General features: G+C 36.1%; 1 protein-coding gene across 2 annotated transcripts in view; it reads right to left on the bottom strand.

Moving 5' to 3' along the window:
* The window catches only part of TBC1D32 (TBC1 domain family member 32), an 84,271-nt gene that overhangs the window by 7,792 nt on the left and 52,676 nt on the right, over window positions 1-23,803 (bottom strand). For both annotated transcript variants that reach the window (XM_056344175.1, XM_056344174.1), the window contains exons 27-31: window positions 21,706-21,831; window positions 11,763-11,846; window positions 2,628-2,697; window positions 1,704-1,819; window positions 611-765 (exon numbers count right to left, since the gene is read on the bottom strand). In XM_056344175.1, the coding sequence (XP_056200150.1) occupies window positions 611-765; window positions 1,704-1,819; window positions 2,628-2,697; window positions 11,763-11,846; window positions 21,706-21,831 (551 nt within the window). The remainder of the gene's footprint in view (window positions 1-610; window positions 766-1,703; window positions 1,820-2,627; window positions 2,698-11,762; window positions 11,847-21,705; window positions 21,832-23,803) is intronic.

Here is a 23,803-nt window from a genome sequence, read left to right as displayed (position 1 = left end):
GTTCAAAACGTTCAAGACAATGTGACAATGTATAAAGTCAAACTGGAAGTTTTAAATAGTTAGAATAACCTCTAATGAAAGATGGAAATGATGTTTGCTACACTACAAACTTGATCCAAAATACTAATAATTTTAAGTTGTCAAGCATTCAGTATTTGGGCAGTAATAATTTTTAAAATTTACTAAATATATTCTAGTGTATTTAGTACATTTTAAACCTGATAAGTTTTACTAAAAAATAATCAAAAGGATGGACTTGCACACTGTAATAATAAAAAGAAGGTCATTCAACATTCAACAGTATTGCAGCCTTCAACACAGAATTTAATGCCATGAATAAAGTTTATTTTACTGCAAGCTTTAAAATTCAATAACACTGCCTTTACTATCAGTCCACCTGTTATTTCACTACTTTCAAATAGCCATTTACACAAATGTCAAATCTATATTTTTTCCAGGAGACTTTTTTGGTGTCACATATTCAGTTAGAGGGCTGTAATAAAAACTTAATGCACTAAAAAAATCCACCCAAAACTGAGAGAATTAACAAAGTCTTCTTTAGAAACTTCTAGAGTTGCTTTTCAGAAAGAAACAGCTTTTCAGTTCTTACAGATACATGCAGTCTTGGCAGCCAGAGAAATGCTGAAACAAGAAGATGTGAAAATTGCTGAAGAAACTTCAGTGTCTTTTCCCCATCCCCTGACATTATGAGGAACACAGAAGATGCAAACCAGTCGTATCCAGCATAGCGCTCCTGCAAGCAGCCTGTGGAGAAGGTTAAGGAACTCAGGCAGAGATCTCTGCTTCACCGTCCTGCAGGAACTCCAGCCCTCCTCCTCCCCAGGCCCTCGCACACAGAGGCAAAAGCTGGTTTGTTGGAGGTGGGACAAGGGGAATGCAGCTGCACAGAATGCAGCTTTTTGAGGCACTGCTGCCTCTCAAACTGAATTAAGAGAAACGATTTAAGCTACATTTTTTCCAGTCCATAAGTAGTCAAGCCCAATCAACAAAAGCAAACAAAACCCAAGTAAATGCAATAAACCCTGCACCAAAACAAATGTGCTTATAGTACAAGAAAGGAAAACAGTGGAGGAAGAGAACAGGAGTTGTGAAGATTATGGGGGGGGAAAAAAACAAAGTAAAAGAAAAGCTTTAAAGCAGAGATTAAACATATTCTGACTAATATAGCTGAAGTGTATTTTAATAGTGATACGTTAAGTCCAATACCTGAAGAATATAGCAAAGCTTGTTGGAAAGGGGTATCTGTTTTTTTAAAAATAAGTTCCACAGTAGATCTAAAAGAGTCAGAAGTCAAAACATTCCTATTGATCAGATTACAGCCACACATTACATGGGCTATATCATTAACTGTTTGTATTGTTGGAGTATCACAAATACTCATTAATGCTCAAAAGTGCATTGCCGCAGACTCTATTACACACAGATAGATGCGAACCTACTCTAAAATGGTTTATTACAAAATTAATGAAACACAATATAAACAAAGTATGGGAACAAAAGGGTGAAGATTTTCTTGACTACATTGGGTGTACAGTTTAACTTAATAAAAAAGTGCTGTCTTATTTTTTGTTTTTATTTCAGTACATATTACGCATCTACACCACCATCAAAAGCCCGCAGCAAGAGGTCAAATTCCACTGCCATTTTTAGGCAATATAATTTATGCCATCAAGAAAGGATACAAAGTGAGGATATCACAGTCCTTTGCTGCTGTTTCAGAAATTTCTCACAATTCATTAACACGAAGTACAGCCCATTTTCAGCATGTTCTTTTAGCAAGTTTAGGTATTTTCCATATCTAGCACAAAAAAATTAAATCCAAAACTATGGTTAAATATTTTGGGTTTAATTCTTAAAAAGCAAGAACTCACTTTTAACAGGCCTGTGAAAGTTAAGTTGTCATGGTGTTGTTCATCACAAACACTATATTGTAGATATACACATAAACGGTTTACTAAACGCTGTTATGCTTTAACCTAGGAAGGATACTCACCAAACATCTGCTACTCAGTATTACAATTCCTCATCTAAATTCCTTTTACTTCAGTGTTAGAGACTGTGGTGGGAAGGAGCAAGTACTCTAACACACATGACTCATTTTCTTCACATACATTACTCAATTCCATCTAAGTATATTGTATGTGTAATTATTAACATTAGAGTTCAAATATTAATGCTGAAGATAACAATCTGTGGAAGTACAGGCATTAGCTTTTTCTTCATCACGGCTCCGCAAATTATAAGCCAAATAAACTGTTTAAATGGCAGATAACTAAGCCTAGCTAAACAGAACCATTTAGAGAAGTAATATGAGGAAAAAAGACACATAACTCAGGATAATGTAACTTTATGGTAAACATTACTAACAAGTTGCAATTAGCCTTTACAACAATAAAGGATAATAATTAAATTATCTTTACAGATTATATAGGTTATGCACTAATGCCTTTTACATTTTCAAAGTTAGAACTCATTTTCTTAAAGATGATTTTTAGATTTAAACAGTATAAAGCACTGAGCTGATGGATTAAGTATCATTAAAGTCATCCCATGAAAATCAAACAAATCGCAGAAATACACTAGGGAAATACTTTAATACCAGGTACCTGACTGTCATTTCAACACCAAGCTGCTGCACAGATGAAAGGCTTTCTTTCTTCACAGCAGCATCCACGGCTAAAACAAAACAAAAAATGTAATAAGGTATTACGATAAAAAATATTTTACCTGAATACTAATGTAAAGCTTCTTTCATGTATGAATACCAATTCTGAACAACTGTTTCTTATTTGAAATGAGTTTAGTAGTGTTGGCAAAGGATGTATCAAGAACCTGCATTCTTCATATACTTTTTTTTTTATTAAAATCACCTTTATAAGGAAATCTTCACTGTTAGTATGGTTATCGTTATCTTTACAGCACGATGTAAACAAACAACATCTTTTTCAGTCTCATTTCTTAGTAGAGCTTTATCCTTTCTGGACAAGGAATCAGACGAAGAAGCATTTTCTCATCTACTTTCTTCCATTCCAGTGGTCTTAAAAGTCTCCAAGCTAGAAAACCAACTTTATTAACAAAATTTCTATTTTGATACGAATCACAGAAAACTGTATAACTGATGGATTTTTAAAAATCCTGTGTTTCTATGCATTGTTCTTTAAAACAGTAATATACATTTTATTTTCTGCATTTGTTTAAATTAGAAATCCGTTAGACAAAATAATAAATTATGTATTAAAGCAATCTCTGTTGTAATATTTCCTCAAAATTTTAAATTCTAAATACAATTAAAAATAGGCATTGTTTCTCTCATGTACATATACCATCTAAGATAACTATACCTCAACAAAAAACTACAGTCCAATAACGAGTTACAAAGCTGAGGGCTTAAACCTTTAATATGCTTCTTTCAGACTGATACTTAAAAACAAAAAAGAAATTAAACAAATAAATAATTTTAAAAAACCCAAACCCTAACAACTGACTTATTTTGGTAAAAATGTAAAGAACATGGTAACAGAAATTAAAATACATTAATGTGATAAATGCAGAAATCTAAGCAGATCACACAGCAACTTGCTATGCATTTTTTCTATATCCACCTCAGACAGAGAAATCAAACTGAAAGATTCCCTGGCTACCAATTCAAGTAAACCCTCTACATTCCTGGTAAACAAACTAGGCTGTTAAAGTTAAAAAAAAAAAAAAAAAAAAAAGCAGCAATCTGCTCAGGTTGACATGAGGTTGGCTGAAATTTTCAAGAAGAAAACAATACAGTGAAATTACACTTGACAATGAAGCAATACAATTCAGCAGAGGAAATACGGTAAGACAAAACCCACACTGTATTATAACTTTAATAGAGGACAATGATCTAAGTGTAGTGTCCTGAGAAATTAACTCTGTACTTTTGACAAATACATTTATACGTAAGAAAAATCAACTGGTCTTTCAGCAAAATGAATTTATTCAATAATCTGATGAGACTCAAGTAGCAAACCCACATCAGAGAGGTTTTTCTTACCCAAAAAACAGAAGTTCAAATATCTTTTGCATAGCACAGCCGCAACACAGTATTTGGAAGAATACATATAAAATCACAGGGCATTTGAGATGAACCAACCATGGAGATGAACGAAACAGTTCATATATTTTTACGGCTCCTGTTCCAAGTTACCTGTTTACTCAGGCTGCAATTACCACACTAGAGCCAACTACTTTTCAGGTTCCTGTGTGCAACTGTGAAGGCAAGAGGCGTATGTATGTCCTAGAAACCACGGGGAACTGGAATGTGTTGGTTATGACTAAAGGCTAATTCAGTCCGAACATGACCGTATTCAATGGCAGGAGAGAGGCAAGCAGTATAACACCCTCTAAGCCAGAAAGAAGCCCTGTCTCCGTTTTGAGGTGGATTCTCCTGCGGGCAGCAACGCAGGAGCTGGTATCCCAGTCCAGCAAGGGTATAATGAGGAACAGCTGTATCACAACCCACAATCTGAGCCCAGTTTCCATTCTGTAACTGTTCACAGCAAGTACTGTATGCCTATTTCCCATTAATGTTACAAGAATGCAATTGCATTGATTTTCATTGCCTTTTCTTCTCTGTTGTAGTGATTTCTTAGTCACTGAAAAGAGTTTTCTCCCTATCAGCTTTCCTTTTGATATATTGCCCAGCATTGTGAACAAAGATAAAATTAACATAGAGTTTGGAACTAAAAATAATTATATATTACATAGCACCTCATCAAGGCAAAAATTCTTGCTTTTGTACACCACTGTGTTTGATATAATCATAGCTCCATACACTAGGCAGTCAAGTTGCTGTCAATCCACAAGTCACAATGGGAACATGAAAACTGTCACTCTTTTTTCCTGGGTCAAAAGTTTTGATTTTCCATTTCATTTAGCAATTAGGAGACTGGGAAGACTATGCTTTAGAAAACTATAAAGTCATTTAGAATACACAAAGGACCACTTCCCACTGATTAAAAACTGGACCTGGAAACTTTAAATGGTTCATTAAGCTTAGAAAATTGTTATTAACAATAAGGGGAATATTGAAACACTGCATATTGCAATCCATGGATAAAAATTTGACTAGTAAGATTACAGGATTATGTTGTGGCTGCACTGTTGTAATGATACTCATACCCCTGATTTAATACACTGAATGTAATTTTCTGTAGAACTCATTTGACAGATACTTATCAATACACCTGATATAACCGCCTTGAAATACAATGGGTTTCATAACAAAGGCATTGACAGACCAATTCTCTAAAGAATGAAACAAAGGACAGAACACCTCTCTGAATTGTGAATTGTGAATTACATAACACATGGTACAGCACTGTGGCTAATGGAATGAACAACAGGCTTTGGCAGCTTCCTTTTTATTTATCTAATTTAAAAAAAATACAGTGTTGAACAGGCATTTTACATGCCTTTCTTTAAAAATGTAAACCATTGTAAAATAGAAATTAAGTCACTTGAAGGATATTAGAATTCTCCAGGAGTTGATTTACAATTTAAAAGAAAAAAATATTCTAATAGAAAGTTGAGTTTATCTCTCATTCCAAAATGCATTTAAAATGCCACAGCAGTAACTATGGACCATTTTTAAGTGTAAATGATTTTTTTTTTTTGCCATTTTTAGTCATGCAACTGGTCTTTATATTAGCAACCTACTGCACACACTTCAGATATGCTAATCATAAGAAATATTGGTATCCCTGCTCTAAAGTCTGCTTTTAAATCTACTATCTAACATATTCTTGTTCATTCAAAAGAGAAACTGCTTCCTTTGAAACACCAAAGACCGCAAACTATTAATTGTCAGTGATAACTTTAAACAAAGAACAGAACATTACATGTGAAAAATTGTAGAGCATTATCTTTTTCTATAACAAAGAAATGTTTTGTTTTATGACTTGGCTATCTTCCTTTTGTTTCCAACCTTTCTACCTCTACATCAATTCCAGTGTTCCACAGAGAACCAAACCAAGAGAATTAGGACCTCTGCTGCTTGAGTGGGGGGAGCAGTGAGGGTAGGGGGCAAGGCAAAAAAAGGTGGAGGGGGCTCAGTGAGCAACTTGTCCCACCTGGTTCAGTCAGCCTACATCTGGGACTCCTAGCTAAGGCATGCTTCACTGCCCTTGCCTATCTAGTCCTCATCTTTAAAGAGAAGAGATCCTGTGCATCCTGCATAGTTCCAGATGCAAATCAGGTGGATCCTGAGGACAGGCAGGGACCTTATTTATTTATTTATTTATTTATTGCAGAACAAAACCTAGTGATGGAAAGGAATGTGAAGGTTTTCATCTTGTGTCAACAGGAACAAATGGGCTGATTGTCTTCTATGGTTTTATCTTTCAAGTCTTCCTGCAAAACTCTGAGCAAAGGGTAAATGTCAAAAGGGATTAGGGAGAATGGGAAGAACAGCGTGAAGGGAAGATGGGGAGAATTCTTCAATCAATCTCAGTGTCTCCTTGCTTAGAGGTCATGACTGATCATTTGTACTAACTCTGATCATGCCCATTTCAAGCACTTAGTAGGCAGTACGTCTCCAAATGTTTTGTAGCATTCACAAAAACGAATAACCCATAAGGCATGTTTTGCAGACATTTACATATTATTATTAAACTCAATCTATAGCTACAAACACTTCAGAGTAAGTTAACTGGCACACACAGACTTCAATCAACTTTACAACTCACATAAAAGATGACTTTTTTATTAATTTTCCCTCTTACCATGAAGAAACTTTTATGTGTTTAAGTCAGAAAATGGGCTACATTGTATTCATACTGAAATGACATGCTGCCAAGCTGAAACAGCTTTACAGTGTATTTCATACAACTTAAATGGTCTTTAGGTAATAATTTTATTTCCCTGTTTAACTACCATTACCCCAAAGAAACTACTGGCTTCCCTTTTGTGTTAAGTGAAGAAAATTACTAAAGCTGTCCCTCACATTATTAATTTAGCTTTTTCACTTCCTGCTGCCCAGGCAAAACTTTTTTTAGCTATATAACCTCTACAAAATGTTAATGAATGTTAAATTTTAACTCTGGTGATAGTAAGAAAGACTAGGTTTACTTGTATGGATTGAAAATACTTTTGATTCAAAGTAACCACATAAGTAACACTGTAAACAGTTGAAAATTCCATAATGGCCAGAGCCGTCTGCATAATTTCTGCAGACGTTTTGAAATGAAGCATGTAATTATGTTCGCTATCAGATCTCTAGTCTTTGGCTTTCCCCATACAAACTGAAATTGTGGAACTTCATGCATTGGACATCACAAATACTCAAGCTATTTTTGGCAGCAACATTATTAAGAATGAACAACATTTGCAGTCCAATTACATGCAAATTGGCAAAAGGCAAAAAGCTTTTTGCTAACAGCATCTTTAAAGTGGGCACCCGTATTTCAAGAAGTCCATTCATCAAATGATGCAGAAAGAAGAGAAGACTGCCCTTCCTTCTCCTTCCCTTTCAGTCCAGTTTGCGGTTATAGTCCTGTATTTCCCCTTTGCTACTCCTTCTGATCAGCTCTACACTGATAGCTTCCCATTGGTGTTTTTAAAATTTCTCAGTTCATTACCCAATCCACCTGACCCTTAGAAGATTAAGAACTCATTAAATGGTAGAAAGTTCCTATGAGATTTTGTTCAGCTGGAGAACTAAGCCTCATCCAGAGAAAGAACACACCACGACATTTGAGTTTTATGGCCAAAACCTGAGATCCCTGCAGATCTATCCATTTGGCAGCACATGGCAGAGCTGTTTCAGAGACAGAGTCTAGTGGAAATAGAGAACTGAACTGCAAGGTCATCTGCACAACCAGAGCTACCAGAAAAAAACAGTTGATCCTGAAAGGTCGTAGCATTCCCAAGTTTGGGTAGTCTGCAGCACATTGCAGAGATTAGTTAAGAAGTTTAGACACCAACCTATTAGATGACTCTGCAAGTGGAATTCTTTGAGAAATGGGTTTGTTGGAATCTTGAGAAAATTAATACATTTCTACAAAGCATTTATGTTGCAATTAACTGGAATTCGCTAACAGGAAGAGCAAGCGACTATTCTAGAAACTCCATAACCCTAATGCATAATGCCTATTTTACTACCATACCAAATTTCAGTTTCTTGCCATGCTGTTGATGTTACAGCTAGACATCAATGATTTGGTTTTCAATGTTTTGGGGTTTTTTTAAGAAGAAAGAAAAATAAAAGCAAACTAGAAAGTATTAATTCCAGGAAAGAGGATAGAGTTCATTAACATTTAATGTACACATTGTACATTATTTTACTCATCTGAATCCAAATCACAGCTGTATCATTGCTGCCAGCAGAAAGTAAACTTCAAGTAAAATTTGTGTCACTGTTTATAATTAAACACTGTAACTGCATAGTGGTTTATCAGATATTTTCCTTCTCTCTTATCTTGAAAATGATAAAAACTCAAACTAATTTGATTTTTCCATATTTGCAAATTTTATAATGGACTGAAATCCTGAGGGATTCCACAGCAGATGGATGACAGTGTTATTCTAATTACAACCACCTACAGGTTTAGAAAGCTGTCATTTTTTAAGATAATCGATTTCTCATTTCAAGAAACATGATAAACATTGAATATCTATGCACTGTACTGAATCCACTTTCATGAAAATTGTGGCTTCCCTTCATTAAAATTAAACAACTATTAGAAATTGTTTTTCAGTTTCTCAGACCCAAATTTATTCAACAGAATGGTGGACACACACAAATGCCAAGTGCACATTTGGCTTGCTTAGATGTGCAGCTAGAAAGATGCATCTGGAATATAGTTTACCTTGTAACAAGTCATTAGCTTTACCTAATTCAGAAAAATGTCTCTACTGTTAGAGCAGTTTTAGGATTTAGCTTAAATAGTGTTTACACATACATACATGGAAAAGACACCGTGAAATAACATGGCATTCAATAATTAATTGTTCTCCTTGGAGAAATTCCAACCCTTCATACGCATTAGCATAAAACCCTGGTAAATGTACACAAATCTGATCAATCATTATTCAGCCAGTGAGAAACCTAAATTTAAGTAAATAAGGTTTGATAAAGATTCAACCATGTTGTGTTTGTCCCTTCTGTAACAAACACAGGAAGCATAATACTGACTTGGGTTCTCAAAGTACCTTCCCTGTCTCCACAGGAAGACCACACTGTACGTTTTATTATGCATAAAAGAACATGAAGTGAGTGTAAGTTTAGCCACATCACACACCTAATTCTTACAACCAAACCCTTTTACTATTCCAGAGTGGAGTATGATCATATATTCAATTTTAGAGCCAGATTTTTCTTTCACTTTCATGTTAATCAGTATGAATTTATTGGTCTAAACTAGTTTCCCTGGACAACACTCACTGCTACACTTGTCTGAAAAATGTACCGACATTTTAGTAGCTATCTTCCTGAAAAACTTAGAAGAAATCCTTGATGAAACATACACTGTTTGCCTGAGCAACACTCCTTCCTGAACTGGAGAACTCAGCACAAAAAAAGTCTGTGATAATGGTGTTGCTGATATGGAAAGAAACCATTAAGGCAACAACAGCCCTTTGTCTACATTTTACATCAGTTTCTTACCACCAGACCACTGACTGTCCTTGAGAAGGCTTCTCATTCTCCCATTTCTAAGCTCCTCTTCATTAAAGCACATGGAACGCCATCAGACAACCCTTTACATTTTGGAGCTTTTATTTGAGAACTGAACGGGCAAACTTATCCAGAATTAATGTTCAATAGTGTCTGTATAAGACTAAATGAAAAAAAATATTCAGAAGATAAAAATGGATAGAAAATCTGTCAGGCTCAAGAAAATCAAGACTTGAGGCTTTTACTATGTTATCTTTGTTTTGTTTCTGTGCCTATTCTTTGGGACTTCCTGTTCTAAAAATAACTAATTTAAAGAGTGCAATTGCACAGGATTTTCAAACCTGGTGTTTCTAGAAAGTTTAATTTTAGATAAATAATGTAGTCTCGTTGCCACTGGCACCTAATCAATGGTTCATGGTGAAATCAATGAAGTAGAAGATCCAGGATAAACCTCCCTGCATGTGTTTTAAATCCTAGCTTTGAACAAGAAGTTGAAAAGAGTGGATTGAAACTAAGGTACTCAACATCTAAGTGAACAGAGTATGGACTACTGCTTCCCTTCATTAGAGTTCTTCCACAACAGATGGAAGTACTTAGCTGTATGAGTAAGAAACAGCAGGATGCTGTCTTCGCTGGGCAAGGCATCCACTTGGAGGTTGCACAGTTAGATGTCTGCTCCTTCTCTAGTTAGCTTTTGCCTTATTCAAACGATGTGCATCTTCCTGTTTTTCGAACAGGGAACGCTAAGATAACCTTCAAAAGTTAGGTCTCTGGGCTATACTGTTGTCCAAAGAAATGTGAGATAGGCATTCCCCAAGACAGAAAACTACACCTGGGCCTTCCATATCGTTGGAGATTGTGTGATACTTTGAACTGCAACCTAAAAACAGATGTGCAGAAAGGAGCAAGAGGGGCAGTCTAGGTATCAAATAAATCATTTACCTCATGAACACATTATGTGGACTTTTAAAGTAACAATCAAAATCATAACTTGAACTGGTAAGTGTCAGAAATATGTATATAGCAAGTCTTATGACTCCATGAAAAGATTTTTATTGCTTATTATGCCTCCTGAGAAGTTGAAAAGTAAATGACAAACTAATGCAGGACAACAAAAAATCCTTTATGGATCTTTCAAGGAAAAATAAAATAGTGACAAGAAGAACTGTCACTTCAGCAACTCTCTTCATTAAGCAAAGACAGACATTCTCAAATAAAATTAAAAGTATTTCATTAGCAAGCTCTCAGAAGGTAAAGGCCACTACATAAAAGAATAAGATCTTCTAAATTACTAAAGGGGTTTTATTTTGAAACTTCAAAGTCGAATCTGAAGTCTCCAAGGACACTATATTTGCATCCTATGTATGTGAGGATAAAATATCAGTATAAATAACAGGCTCTCCCCAAAGCAGACTTGGTTCTCCAGAGTCAGTGGCAGAGTAAGTACTCAAAATGACTGAACTACAACCTAAGAGAAATGTCCTGGACAGATAGAAAAGAATGAAAGTGCATTTTCCAGCAGGTATTAACAACGCTTCTAAATCTTCTAATTTTGCTAGTCCTTCAAAACATTAAAATGTATTGCTTTATACTCAGAATAAATTAACTTTATCGTTCATCCTTTATTTTTGGCTGTAAAGATAACACCTGCAAAAAACTAATACTCAAGATTACTCTGCCAACAATAGCAGTTCTTTAATAAATTGCATATACCTTTGAGTAATTATATATTATGGGGCTTTCGAAAGGTAAGCCAGATTGCTTATACCATCTTAAACATTTATGCCACCAGCTTTGCAAATGATGCTATAATAATGTCAACAAATACTTTGAATCATTCCCTCACCTGTCCTGCATCTCCATCTTTCCATTACACATACAGAAATGTGAAAGCCCATTGCAAATTATCATCTGTACTGTTTACTTAAGCACATCATCTTTTGCTTCCAAAGTGAGGAAATATCCCACCAGTTAAGTGATGACTTCCTGAGCTGTTAAAGAACATTTTAAACAACTCTCAAAATGCTATAGATACATTTAGAAGGAAAATAATTTAAATATGAAGAGCTGCATGGCAATAAATGATTAGGAAACTGACCTTCATGGTTGCCTGTGCTGAAATAACAATCCAATTGGCTTTCAGAAAGATGTGACACGAACTTTTCAATTAATTCAGCCAAAACTGCAAAAAGTAAAAGCCCATTAAAACATTAGAGGCAACAAACAAAACGTGGAACTACATTACCTAACAAAATGACAATATGTGAGAAAGTAAAGGTATTTGAATACCTGCATGTTTATTTATGATTTTCTGGGGGAACAATTCAAAGCATGCATTGTGCTTCTGCATTCCTAACACCATTCCTACCTTAAATTAATTTTTAATAGTTTTACTGAAAACATATTCAGTGTAAACGGAAAGAGAATCACATATTGTCTTAATGTTCTCCAAAGATTACTGCAGAATTTGTTACATGGTTTCAACATGAAATGAAAATCAACTACAATTAAACTACAGTATCTTAGCACGTTTGTCTGTGTATGTAAACAGGAAAGAATGTAAAAACAAACAAACAAAAATGCAGCAACCTATATACAACAAGAAACACATGCCAGCCCAAAATGATGCTAACAAAAGTAAATGAAGGGTGGTTACAAATAAAAATTATGTACCACCATGTATGCCATCACAAGATAGAAATTATTCACTTGGAATTAAGCAACAGGAACAGGTACTTTGGGAAATTCTGTATTTTACAATGACTATAATGTTCTTACTCAATTCTTGACATGGAACTTTGAGTGTGCAGACACTGCATAGGTAAGTCAGATGCTGACATCTGGTCACTGTGCAGGTAATCATATCTCTCAGCTTATCAGGATGTTAGTCAGGAAGTCAGTGAGAAATCTCCATGACAAATCATTAGCAAAACCCATTCCTGATTCCTAAATTCTGCAGATTTCAGGATACTGCAACTGAGCAGATCCCACCTTAGAGGTTTAAAGAAAGGATGCAAGGAAGCTGTTACATATACTGCATAGAGGAAGCCTATATTGAGATAAGCCATATTAAGAATTCACAGTAGGAACAATTAACATTTTTAAGAAGCAATGCTGCTATCCCAAAACAGCTGCTGTTGTCATGATAAACAGGATTTAAAGAATTGTAGTATAACTTTTTCACAATAATGCAAAGTAAGGAACTGTATTTAGAGTAATGACTGCTGTTACCCATGAGATTTCTTGTTTTAAGACTGCATGTTACCATTTCCTTGGTAGCACCACAGTTTAATAGCACTGAAGCTTTAGCCCTGGTCCTCCATTCCTGCACATGATTCCATGCACCCACAGGTAGGTTTGCTGGTTTTAGACTGAATGATTCCTCTAACCATTTTCATGGCTAGCTGCACAAACAAGTAAGGCATAACAATCTGTGGTGGAGATGGCAATGGAGGAACCTTTGAACTGGTTTGAACTTTCGTGGAGAAAACTCTTAAACTAGCCTCGCTGACAGGAAAACTAACACAGCACACTGCAGTGCAAGCTCTTCATGCGTGAGGAGGAAGACAGAACCTCCACCCACAGTCCGATGCTTGTTAGTCAGAAAAATAATAAAGAAAAAGATATCATAAAGACAATTAACTCCTTCCAACCGTTAAGTTAATATTTATTAAGTTAATACTGACATTAAATCATGATTATTTTTTTCTTATTAGTTGTCTAAAATATTTACAGAAATTTATTTATATTGAATGCGTCTAGGAAAAGTTTTCAAAAGTTTGAGTTTTGGTATTACTATGTGTTCAGGTTTCAGCTGGGATGGAGTTAATTTTCTTCTCAGTAGCTGGTGCAGTGCTGTGAGTTGGATTTGCGGTAAGAACAATGCTGCCAGCACTGATGGCTTTGGTTGGTGCTGGGTGATGTTTATACTGAGTCAAGGACTTTTCAGTTTCTCAGGCCCTGCCAGCAAGAGGGCTGGAGGGGGACGGGAAACTGGGAGGGGACACAGCCAGGACAGCTGACCTGAACCACCTAAGGAGGTATTCCATACCACGGGATGTCGTGCTGAGTATATAAGCTGGGGGAAGAACAAGTAAGGGGGGGATATCTGGTATTATGGCATTTGTCTTCCCGAGTAACCATTACACACAGTGGAGCCCTGCTCTCCTGGGGATGGCTGAACACCTGCCTGACCATGGGAAGTGCTGAATGAATTCCTTGGTTTGCTTTGCTTTGTGCATGGCTTTTGCTTTACCTATTAAATTGTTCTTATCTCAATCTTCAAGTTTTACATTCCTTTCCGATTCTCCTCCCAACCCCTCTGGGCAAGTGGCATTGAGCGAGCAGCTGCGTGGTGCAGCCAGGGTTAAACCATGATACTGTGTTGATGGGTGAGGCAAAGGGGAAAAAAGTTTCACTACAACAGCTAAACTCGGATTTATAGTTAGAGTAGCCAACTTCAGCAATCACAAAATTAATTTTGCATTGCAAAGGACTACTAAATCAAAGAAAACATTACATGTGTAATTTATATTCTTATGAATTTTTATGGAGAGAAGAAACGGCTAATTAAACATAATATAGCTATTTTTAAACCTAGTTAATAAACCACATGGGACTAGCAAAAGGCAGTTTCATAGAAGAGTAACAGTTTATTCATTTTGTGAGAATAAAGAAAATAAATAATCTCACTAATCTTCACTAATATGCTTAGTGGAATTTGGTCAACAAACAATATCGCAACTATTTGTGTAAAATGAGCAAATATGTCTATACCTGGATCAGTAGATAGCAAAACCAAGAAATTAAAATTTGTAACTAGCTAGATGTTTACTGTATGACTATTAGTACTGTCACTCCATTGTAGAATCGTAGAATCATTTAGGTTGGAAAAGACCTTTGAGATCATCAAGCCCAACCATTAACCCAGGACTGCCACCACTACAAGTCCATCTAACATCTAACTAACCCAAGACCATCACTACACCATGCCACTAAGCACCACATCTATGCATTTTTTAAACACCTCCACAGACAGTGATTCCACCACTTCCCTGGGTAGCCTGTTCCAATGCTTCACCACACTTCCAGTTAAAAATATTTTTCCTGATATCTAGTCTAAACCTCCCCTAGCATAAACTAAGTCCATTTCTTCTTGTCCTGTCACTTGTTATCTGAGAGAAGACCTACCCCCACCTGCCTACCACCTCCTTCCAGATAGTTGTAGAGAGTTATAAGGTCTCCTTGAATCTCCTCCAGGCTAAACAACCCCAGCTCCCTCAGCCACTCCTCATAACACTTGTGCTCCAGACCCCTCACCAGCTTCATTGCCCTTCTCTGGAAAAGCTCCAGCACCTCTGCATCCATCTTGCAGTGAGGGGCCCGAAACTGAACACAGTATCCGAGGAGCAGCCTCACCGGTGCCAAGTACAGCGGGACGATCACTGCTCTACTCCTGCTGGACACACTCTTTCTCATACAAGCCAGGATGCTGTTGGCCTTCTTGGCCACCTGGGCACACTGCTGGCTCATACTCAGTCAGTCGACCAACACCCCCAGGTCCTTTTCTTCTGGGCAGCTTTCCAGCCACTCTGCCCCAGGCCTGTAGTGTTACATGGGGTTGTTGTGACCCAGGTGCAGGGCCCAGCACTTCTCCATGTTGAACCTCATAAAATTGGCCTCAGCCCATCAGTCCAGCCTGCCCAGATCCCCCCGCAGAGCCTTCCTGCCATGAAGCAGATCAACACTTCCCCCCAGCTTGAGCAAGTGCAAGCTTACTGAGGGTGCACTCAATCCCCTTGTCCAGATCACTGATAAAGACATTAAAAAGAACTGGCCCCGTATGCCATACTATAATAAGAAACAGCAACTAAAAAGACTAAAATAGCACATAATTCAGAAAATTTAAAACCAAATCAGAACATTGTACACCTCTTCCCTTTTTGTTGGAAGGCATCCACATGCTTGACTTAGCAGTCAAATATTACAGTTCAGTGCTTGAGTTAACAGAAGTGACAGCTCAAGTGCTAAGCAGTTTTTTGAAACCAAAGCATTAACTTTACTTCCACCATTTGAAAGTATTCATCTAAGTGCCTTTGATCTTTGAAAAGCTTTTAATCAAGTCTTAAGAGAGGAAGAAACATGCGTAAGAATTTATCAAAAAAAATGTGGTTAATACATAAATAGAGGGTTTTCACAGCATGCTATCCCTTTCAAAAGAATGTCCAGGTGAAATGACAAGTAGTTACTTTCATTTTTGTCTTTCAATACTAAATCATTTAGCTGCCTTTGGACACTCCCTGAAAATCTTTATAAGGGTGGGAACTGGCTCAGTGATTTTTCCTTTAACTGGAAAAGTAGACAAAAGCAATTTAGGAAAGTTCATTGTATAGTATAGTCAGTATTGTTGTAAAAGCCCACATTCTCCTGCAGAGGTTATGTTCAGAGGTAGACCAACTCAGTGAAAATGTTGATTTTCTTAAATTATGGTAGCTTGGCTGTATTAACATTGAAGTTTTTAAGAGACTGGCAATTACCTCATGCAAATTTAATCCACACATCCAAAATAAAGGGAATTTTAATGTAGGAGTGTGTAATCATATACAAAATAAATGAAAGGGCTTTAAAATTCCCTAAATGATTGCAGTATGCTCATAAAACAGCTGAATTCCTGCAGGATTATTTTTTTCCCCTTGAAGAACTAATGTACAAAAGGAAGGTATTGAAAATGGCTTCTGAACTGCATAAGAACACTAATTAAAAAAATTCATGTGATTAAAACTGTTTGAATAGGTAACCACCATGAGAGGTTATCTAATTTCTACTCTGAAAGGTTTAAGCCAGAAAGGTCAAAAACTGTGAAAACCATCAGATTTTTCTAGGTCCTCTAATGTCAGTATTATTGGATCATATTCTACACCAACTCACAGATGCTTCAGAGGAGTTTAAAAGAAAAAAACACTTTCTTAAGAGTTAAAAGTAGTCCTGCTTGACTTGTGTTAATGGTTAAAAATTCAAGAGTGAAAACCTTGGACAGCTGACTTATTTGTAAGAGTACTGTCAGAAATTTTCAACTCCATTGACCATACTTCAGTTCAATAAATCTATGAAAAACATAGCTGGCAATTCCATTCTTAATGGCAACAATAAGGAGGAAATTTTTGAATTCCTAAGATAATAGGAGAGACTTTCAATTACTGCATATTGTAATGGCAAAGGAACAACCTGTGTTTTCTTTGAAAAGAAGAAAACAAGAAAATAAAGATTCTAACAGTGCTTCCATTAGAGATGAAGGTTGCATATCTTACAACAAGATACTTGTATCTTCTTTACTAATGGAAAAAACAGCCTTTCAAATCCTAATCAAATGTTATAATCATCACACACACGCATGCACGTTCACGTGCATTTACACTGCTTACAGGATATTCCTACGAAGTTGCTCCAAACTGGTCTGGGGACAGAAGAAAGAAGTTTTGATCTGCAATTGTTCTTCCTGCGTAACGTGTAAAAACCCACTGTTCCACCCTAATTCTGAAACAAGCTTCCTGGAAAAATCAAGGACATAAAAAGGTAAACATCTTTTTTTGTATTATTCTAAAAACCTCTTCTGTGAACGCAGTATTTTTACATTGGTCATACTAAAGAATGAGAGCAGACCACAGACCACAGACAAAGATCTGAGTGATCTTTGAGGTAGAAAATTTAGTCCATATTTTAGAAGAGTAAATGGAGCTTAGAGAATCTATATTCTTCTTAAAGAGAAGAATAGGCGCCTCTGAGAGTCAAGTCAGAATGGCGATCTAATGCAGTTACCCCATCTGTCTTTTTGAAACTACAGCCTAGATAATCCTCTGTCACAAGCTGTATATCTTGATATAAGCTACATTTACAATGCCTGATTAGGCTATTCTGATAAACTGCCAAAGTTTAGCATTTTGTTATCCCGAATAAAAAAAACCACAACCACACACAACAGTCATACCTACTGAAAATACTCCTCTTTTTGGTTCTTCATTGCATGGGGCAAGTTCTGCAGTTACTTTCAACATTTTGCAGCAATTGCTAAAGTATGCAGCACAAAAACACCAGAAACAAGACACTGCCTCTTGAGTATTCATTGTCAGCAGGTTTGGACAGAGCTACCTCAGACGATGCAGAGCTCACAAAGAATTAATGGATTCCAGAACACTATGTTGATCATAACGACTCTGCTTTCATCAACCATTTCACTTGTAAAAACTGAAGAAAAATCCTGTGTTTGCCAGTAAGTTCTCATATGCAATTTCAAGAGCTGCTATGCTTTTCATATCTTTGAAGTCATCAATAGCTGCTGACACTAAAAGAATAACGGCCTAAAGATTAGAATTATCTATATGCCTCCCACATGTATTTTTTGTGTTTGTTTTTTAAGCGAGAACCATTTGGAGGTAAATTAATAGGCCCTAAAGAATACTGGTGATCTAAGTCCAGATTTCTGATGGAGATGTGCCATGGAAACGGGATAACTCCAGGTAGCAAGTAATTTTAGCTGAGTTTACTACCCCTATCCATATCCACATATGGATATAAAGCTCAAGGAGAATGATTAGAATTTGAGGACTGAGTATCTGTCATTATGAAGGGAAGAATGTTAGCATATAATTATATGATCTCTGCAACACCCTTAATTTCTCTTACTTAGGGTTTAAAGTCTCCTAAGAGGGAAGATTAAGGATGTTGAATCTGCCCAGACAGGAAAGAGGTCAGCTGCTGATATAACATTGAAGTCAGCTGCTGATACAACATTAACTGGGAACACATAAAAAAGAAGTTGCTGAGGTTGAAAACAACAGAAATGCCTTCTGCCATACCTGAAGGACAGGAAGAGTGAGACAACTGAAAAAGGCATGGATAAAATAGTCAAGTAGAGACATGGTTCAAAAAAACCAAAAACCACCTCCCAATCACATGAACAATTTGAACATGCAATATACTAAGCCTAGATTCACACGGACTAATTTTCTAGTCAAATCCAAGCTATTTCTCACAGGAGTTGATTTGTCTCTTTCTCTTCCTGCCAAAGCTCAGATGCCAATACACAGAAAGCTCCTACCTAGATGTACTGAAGATGCTTCAGGGAGGACACAAGTATTGCAAAGAGTAGTTCGAAAGGGGCCAAGACTTAACCTGACCAAGGGCTTTATCCATAGTTCTCTAGCTGACCTAAGTGACCCAAAGATATATGCAAAGCCACTCAACAACAAGTAGCTGTAACTCTAGCATCGACAAAGAACCCCTTTGTCTTAGCTTATTGCACTTAGAACAACAGAATTTAGAAGGTGGCTGTCTACAGGATGTTCTCCTTTCAGATGGCCAGTCCTACCACACTAAAAGACATACAATCCTGAGAAGTTTTGCATCTTCTGTTAGCAGTTCAATAAAGGCATTTAAAACTGGATCTTGATGTTTGACCACAGAAAGTACTTAAAAACTATAGTCAGAGGTCATGCTTTAGCAGAGAAAATGCCAATCTAGGGATGAAGATGGACATTCTCAAAAGCAATGTGATACGACAGCGTTTAGCACAAAAACATTGACCAAGTCAATGTCATGGTAATCAACACCAGAGGAGTGAATTCAAGATATTGATACTATACAGTTTGCTCAAGGATTTTCTGATGGAGTTCAAGCAGGTTCTACAGATTCAGCATCTGGTAATCCTGACACTAAATCACAAAATATTTTAAAAATCAATACACACTACACTATACAGTCATTGGATCCAGTTCATCTTTGCTGATTTTGTTCTGGTTCAACTGCTGTCAATGTTAATCTCCCTTACAAAGGGCACAGTACAGGAAGTGTATGTATGCATCTTTGTTCTCTAATCCTTGGAGTTTGCTCCATCGGTAACTACAGAGAAAGTTTTGATTTCTTGGAATCTGGACGGAAGCTTCTTAGTGCTCTAAAATCGGGGAGAGCTTCACATGCTACAAAAGATACATAGCAGCACAGCTGGCCCTCATAAAATAGTTTCAGTGAACATGATGTTGCCTCAAACCACACAGCAGATATTTTGCTGCTTCTGAAATATCTTGAAGCAGATATGCACCATTTGAACAGCTTTGCATCCACCTTAAATTACCAAGTACTTACACTGAGTTTATCATATTACTATCCTTTTGCAGGATGATTTTATTTATTTGGTATTTCATTATGATATTCTGTTTCTATCTTCATATTTGCTTTTTTGTATGGTTTGTGAAATCACTTGCATAAGTTCCTGTGAGGCTTAACATTTCCACAGACACTTTCTTGCTGATTTTTACTACCAGTTCCATCTCAGCTGGAAACAGTTATCCAGAACCAAGCATAATTTTTTGCTTTGGGTTAACAAATCTTAATGACTCTCTTTAATTCCTCATTATAGCTTCTGGTACCTCCACAGTTGCAGAAAACAACCCTAATGTGTTTTGAGACTGTGTAAGGATAGCTACAAAGCACAAAAGGAAATACTTTTTCTTTGGAAGCCACCTACTTTAAATGTATGTTCTGTTTTTTTGTAAAAGTATGTTTTTTCAACAAACAATTCCTTTTAGATGCAGGAAGACAGACTAACAATTTTCAATGAAAAATTCATATAATCCAAGAAGAGATCAGTCTAGAAAATACTAAATTATTTGTGCTTCACAACATATAACATCAAAAAATCTTTCACTGATCTACTAGATCAGTCATACAAGAGAAGTAAACACACAATTTTGCTAGAAAAATCTAGGGTTTTCTTAATGGCTACTCTTCAACTTATTTTTCTTATACTGGCAGAAGCTCATATAAAATACATTCAGTTATTTCTGAATGGTTATGAATCTCTGTTTACCTGTTTCACAAAGCTGCCTGAATATATGCATTTGTGGACATGTACAATATAGTGTATAAGTGGATATATGCCCTCTATACCAATATATATGTATTCTGTCTACACACATGTTCTTCCAAACAGAAGGGGAAAGCTCTGACTAATTTACAATCAGCTAAGATTATACACTCAAGGTTGTTTCAAAAAAATAATAAGAACAGAAAGCTCAGAATTTAGAAACATTCAATAATTACTGACTTTAACTACGTTATACAAATGTCAAATTTCTTATTAACTATTTTAATACTAAATTAGTTCCTGTATAAATGACTCCATTAAGGCTTCTGAAACCATTTTATACTTTTGTGTTGCTATGTAATTTATCATAGAATTCAGGTCTCATGTAAACCACAAATGCTGGGTTACTTTGATCCCATAGTTCATCTGCCTTCACTGCCAGTTGTGTTTATTCCTTACCTGAAGAATTTAAAGGGAAACCTTTGGCACCTGTGAACAAAAAGTCAGACTACAACTGACCATCTGACCATAACCAGAATTCTTACAGAAATGGAAGCCAACAGTTTCTGAAAACACCTAACTTCTTTATTGCTACATAAGTTTATATATTACAAGTGAGTTACCACATCTGATTTCTGATGATTTATGTCACATGGGTGATCACTTGCTTTTGTTTTGGCAATGCTCCTGCATGAGCATGCTCTTCACTAGGATGAAGAAAAATCTTGAGTGTGTTCTTTGATGTTTAGAATGGCTTAATTCTGTAAAGTTTTACTGAATTTGGCCATTAATACAATTTCTCAACCCTACAATTTCTCAACCCATCTTAAAGTCATTCACTGATCTCTGGGAAATGTGTTTTCTCTCAGGCTCTCTTTTCCATTTTCTCAGCATCTCAACAATGGACCCTTTAGAGAACTGAAACACTTATATTTGAGCCCTGTTTCTGCATCAAATTTCAGAGCCAACACAGAGAGATGACAGACATAAGAGAGAAAAATAGGACATCAGGCATAAATCTTTTTTTCTCAGGAAAATCCCATTGAAATAGTTTTCATATTCAACACAAAATTATTGACTAATTGTATAGATAATGTAATCCTCAATGAAACTTTAAAGAACAGTTGCTTGCCAGTGGCCTTCTGTTTTGCTTGCTCTGTCAAACTCAGTACGTCCTACTCACCCGTTCCACTGATGATATCTGGTCTGGCTTTCATAACTTTGCAGAACTCTTGCCTACAAATTTCTGTCCCTCCAGTTTGCTTCTCTGGACTTTTCAAGAGTGATAGAAGCTTGTCAAGATCTTTATCTAGAAGAAATTAAAAATAAGTGTTATTCTGTAATTATAATCCTGGCTCTTTTTTTATTATTTTTCTTTCTGTTTTTTTTAAACTTACTATATAAATCATAAGAAGCTATTAGTAACAGTGTATCATAGAAACAAGTAGATGCATTCAGAAAGAACCTAGAAAGCATTTCAATGAAAAACAGGAAAGTCAGATGCAGCTGAAAGCCCTGTCATTGCATAGTAATTTTGGCAGACTTCATACCTTAGAAAGAAAAGACTAAATAAATATCCCTTATCTTATGACAATTAAACTGGAGAAGCAGTCCTAAAGCTGATGACATTCTGCTTTATACAGAACAGAAATATTCATTCTATTTACTGCTGGGTTTTGAACATTTAAGACATTACTGAGTTACATTTTATAACTCCCCTAAAGGTATTACTCCTGTGTCCTGAAGTGATATAAACTGGAAAGACATTTTAAAGAAAGTAGTTTTGTATTTCCATGTAATTTCACCACTTTGACAATCTAAAATAGAAAACAGGCAAAGATCCTCCACCAAATATCATTGGTTTAACAATAAAACTGTGAAGTGGCAGTACTGATTTGTGCAAAATTAAATGGAGCATGATAAGACAGCAACGTAACAGTGTTCGATAGAAAATCTCTGCTTCCTTCTGCAAGTAGGTTTCCTTCAGATGCTTCTACTTTGGACAGATATTATGGCATGTATGTGTATACTTTCAGGTTGCTAGACATACCTATTGAATAAATGTTGTTAAAATATATTGGGCTGCCCATACTAAAAGAATTCTTGTAATAGCTTTGCTGCTGATCTCCAGCATTTCCTAACTTCAGCTGAAGGACTTAAAATTGGACCAAAAGGTTACTAAAGTATACTTTTGCACCCCCCCAACATTTTCCAGCCCAGGGCCACAGGCTCCTTGTTGGTGCTGTCAGAGGCTGCAACAATATAATTCAGACATTTTCTAACTTCTGAACACTTGACTTTTTACCTGAGCACTATTAAAACAGTCTTTTGGTATAATTGTTATGTATGAGGCAAAAATGGATCAGATAACGTTTTTCATGATATGTTCAGCTTGCTTACAAAACAAATCTGTGGAACAGTTTACAAAAAAATCCTTATGAAAGGTTTCTTTTAAATGCAAAGAAAGTATTCCAAAGATTGCTCCTTACTGTTACTCTTACCTTCTTATTAAAGACACATTCTCTCTTTACAATAGGGAGACAAGACTTCAAAATTAAAATTGCCATTGATGCTATGACAAAAGGACAATAAATATGTTCTCTTCTCTTTTGGCTAAAAGTGATTTTCCCCCACCCTCTATCTTCTACTAACTTAAAGGAAATTACACATAATTTACCAGTTTTCTAGAATAAAATATTACAGGCTGAGGCAGTAAATTTCCCAGCTAGCTGGATCTCACAGAGGCTGGAAAACGTTACCATGAACCATAGTAACAAATGTAGAATGATCATGTGTAATCATACACAAAAATGTTAAGTTGGCTTTCAACAATATGATGTCTGTACTTAAAGCCTTAAGAATTTTTTACTTAAACACCTTCTGCAACCAAAATGTCTGTCTTCAAATTCACACTGAACAATGAATATCAGCAAGCTATCATGACATATGATGACAGAGCACACTGAATAATATATGCAGGGTAGCAATTAAAATAATGCATACATATGCTTTGGCAGATCACAGAGAAAATAATTTCTTCCTATATGCAACATTTGTTTAAAATATGCTAATATATTGGGAAGGGCTGACTATTCAAATTCTGTTTTTCTGAAGGCAGAGCAAATTTCAAGTTCAAATGCCAAGTCATTTCATAAAGTAATTATATGCAAGATAAAACAGATCAAACTCAGTTTTCTAACAGAGAATACTGACTCCTACAAACTGGAAACAATCAATTGGACTGCCTCTCCTCAAGCAACTTGGTTGCTAGAGTACTTGAT

This window comes from Falco biarmicus, chromosome 6, assembly GCF_023638135.1.
Source record: "Falco biarmicus isolate bFalBia1 chromosome 6, bFalBia1.pri, whole genome shotgun sequence".
NCBI classification, from domain to species: domain Eukaryota; kingdom Metazoa; phylum Chordata; class Aves; order Falconiformes; family Falconidae; genus Falco; species Falco biarmicus.
The sequence above is the reverse complement of the archived record's forward strand: the minus strand, read 5'-3'. Positions and strand labels throughout refer to the sequence as shown.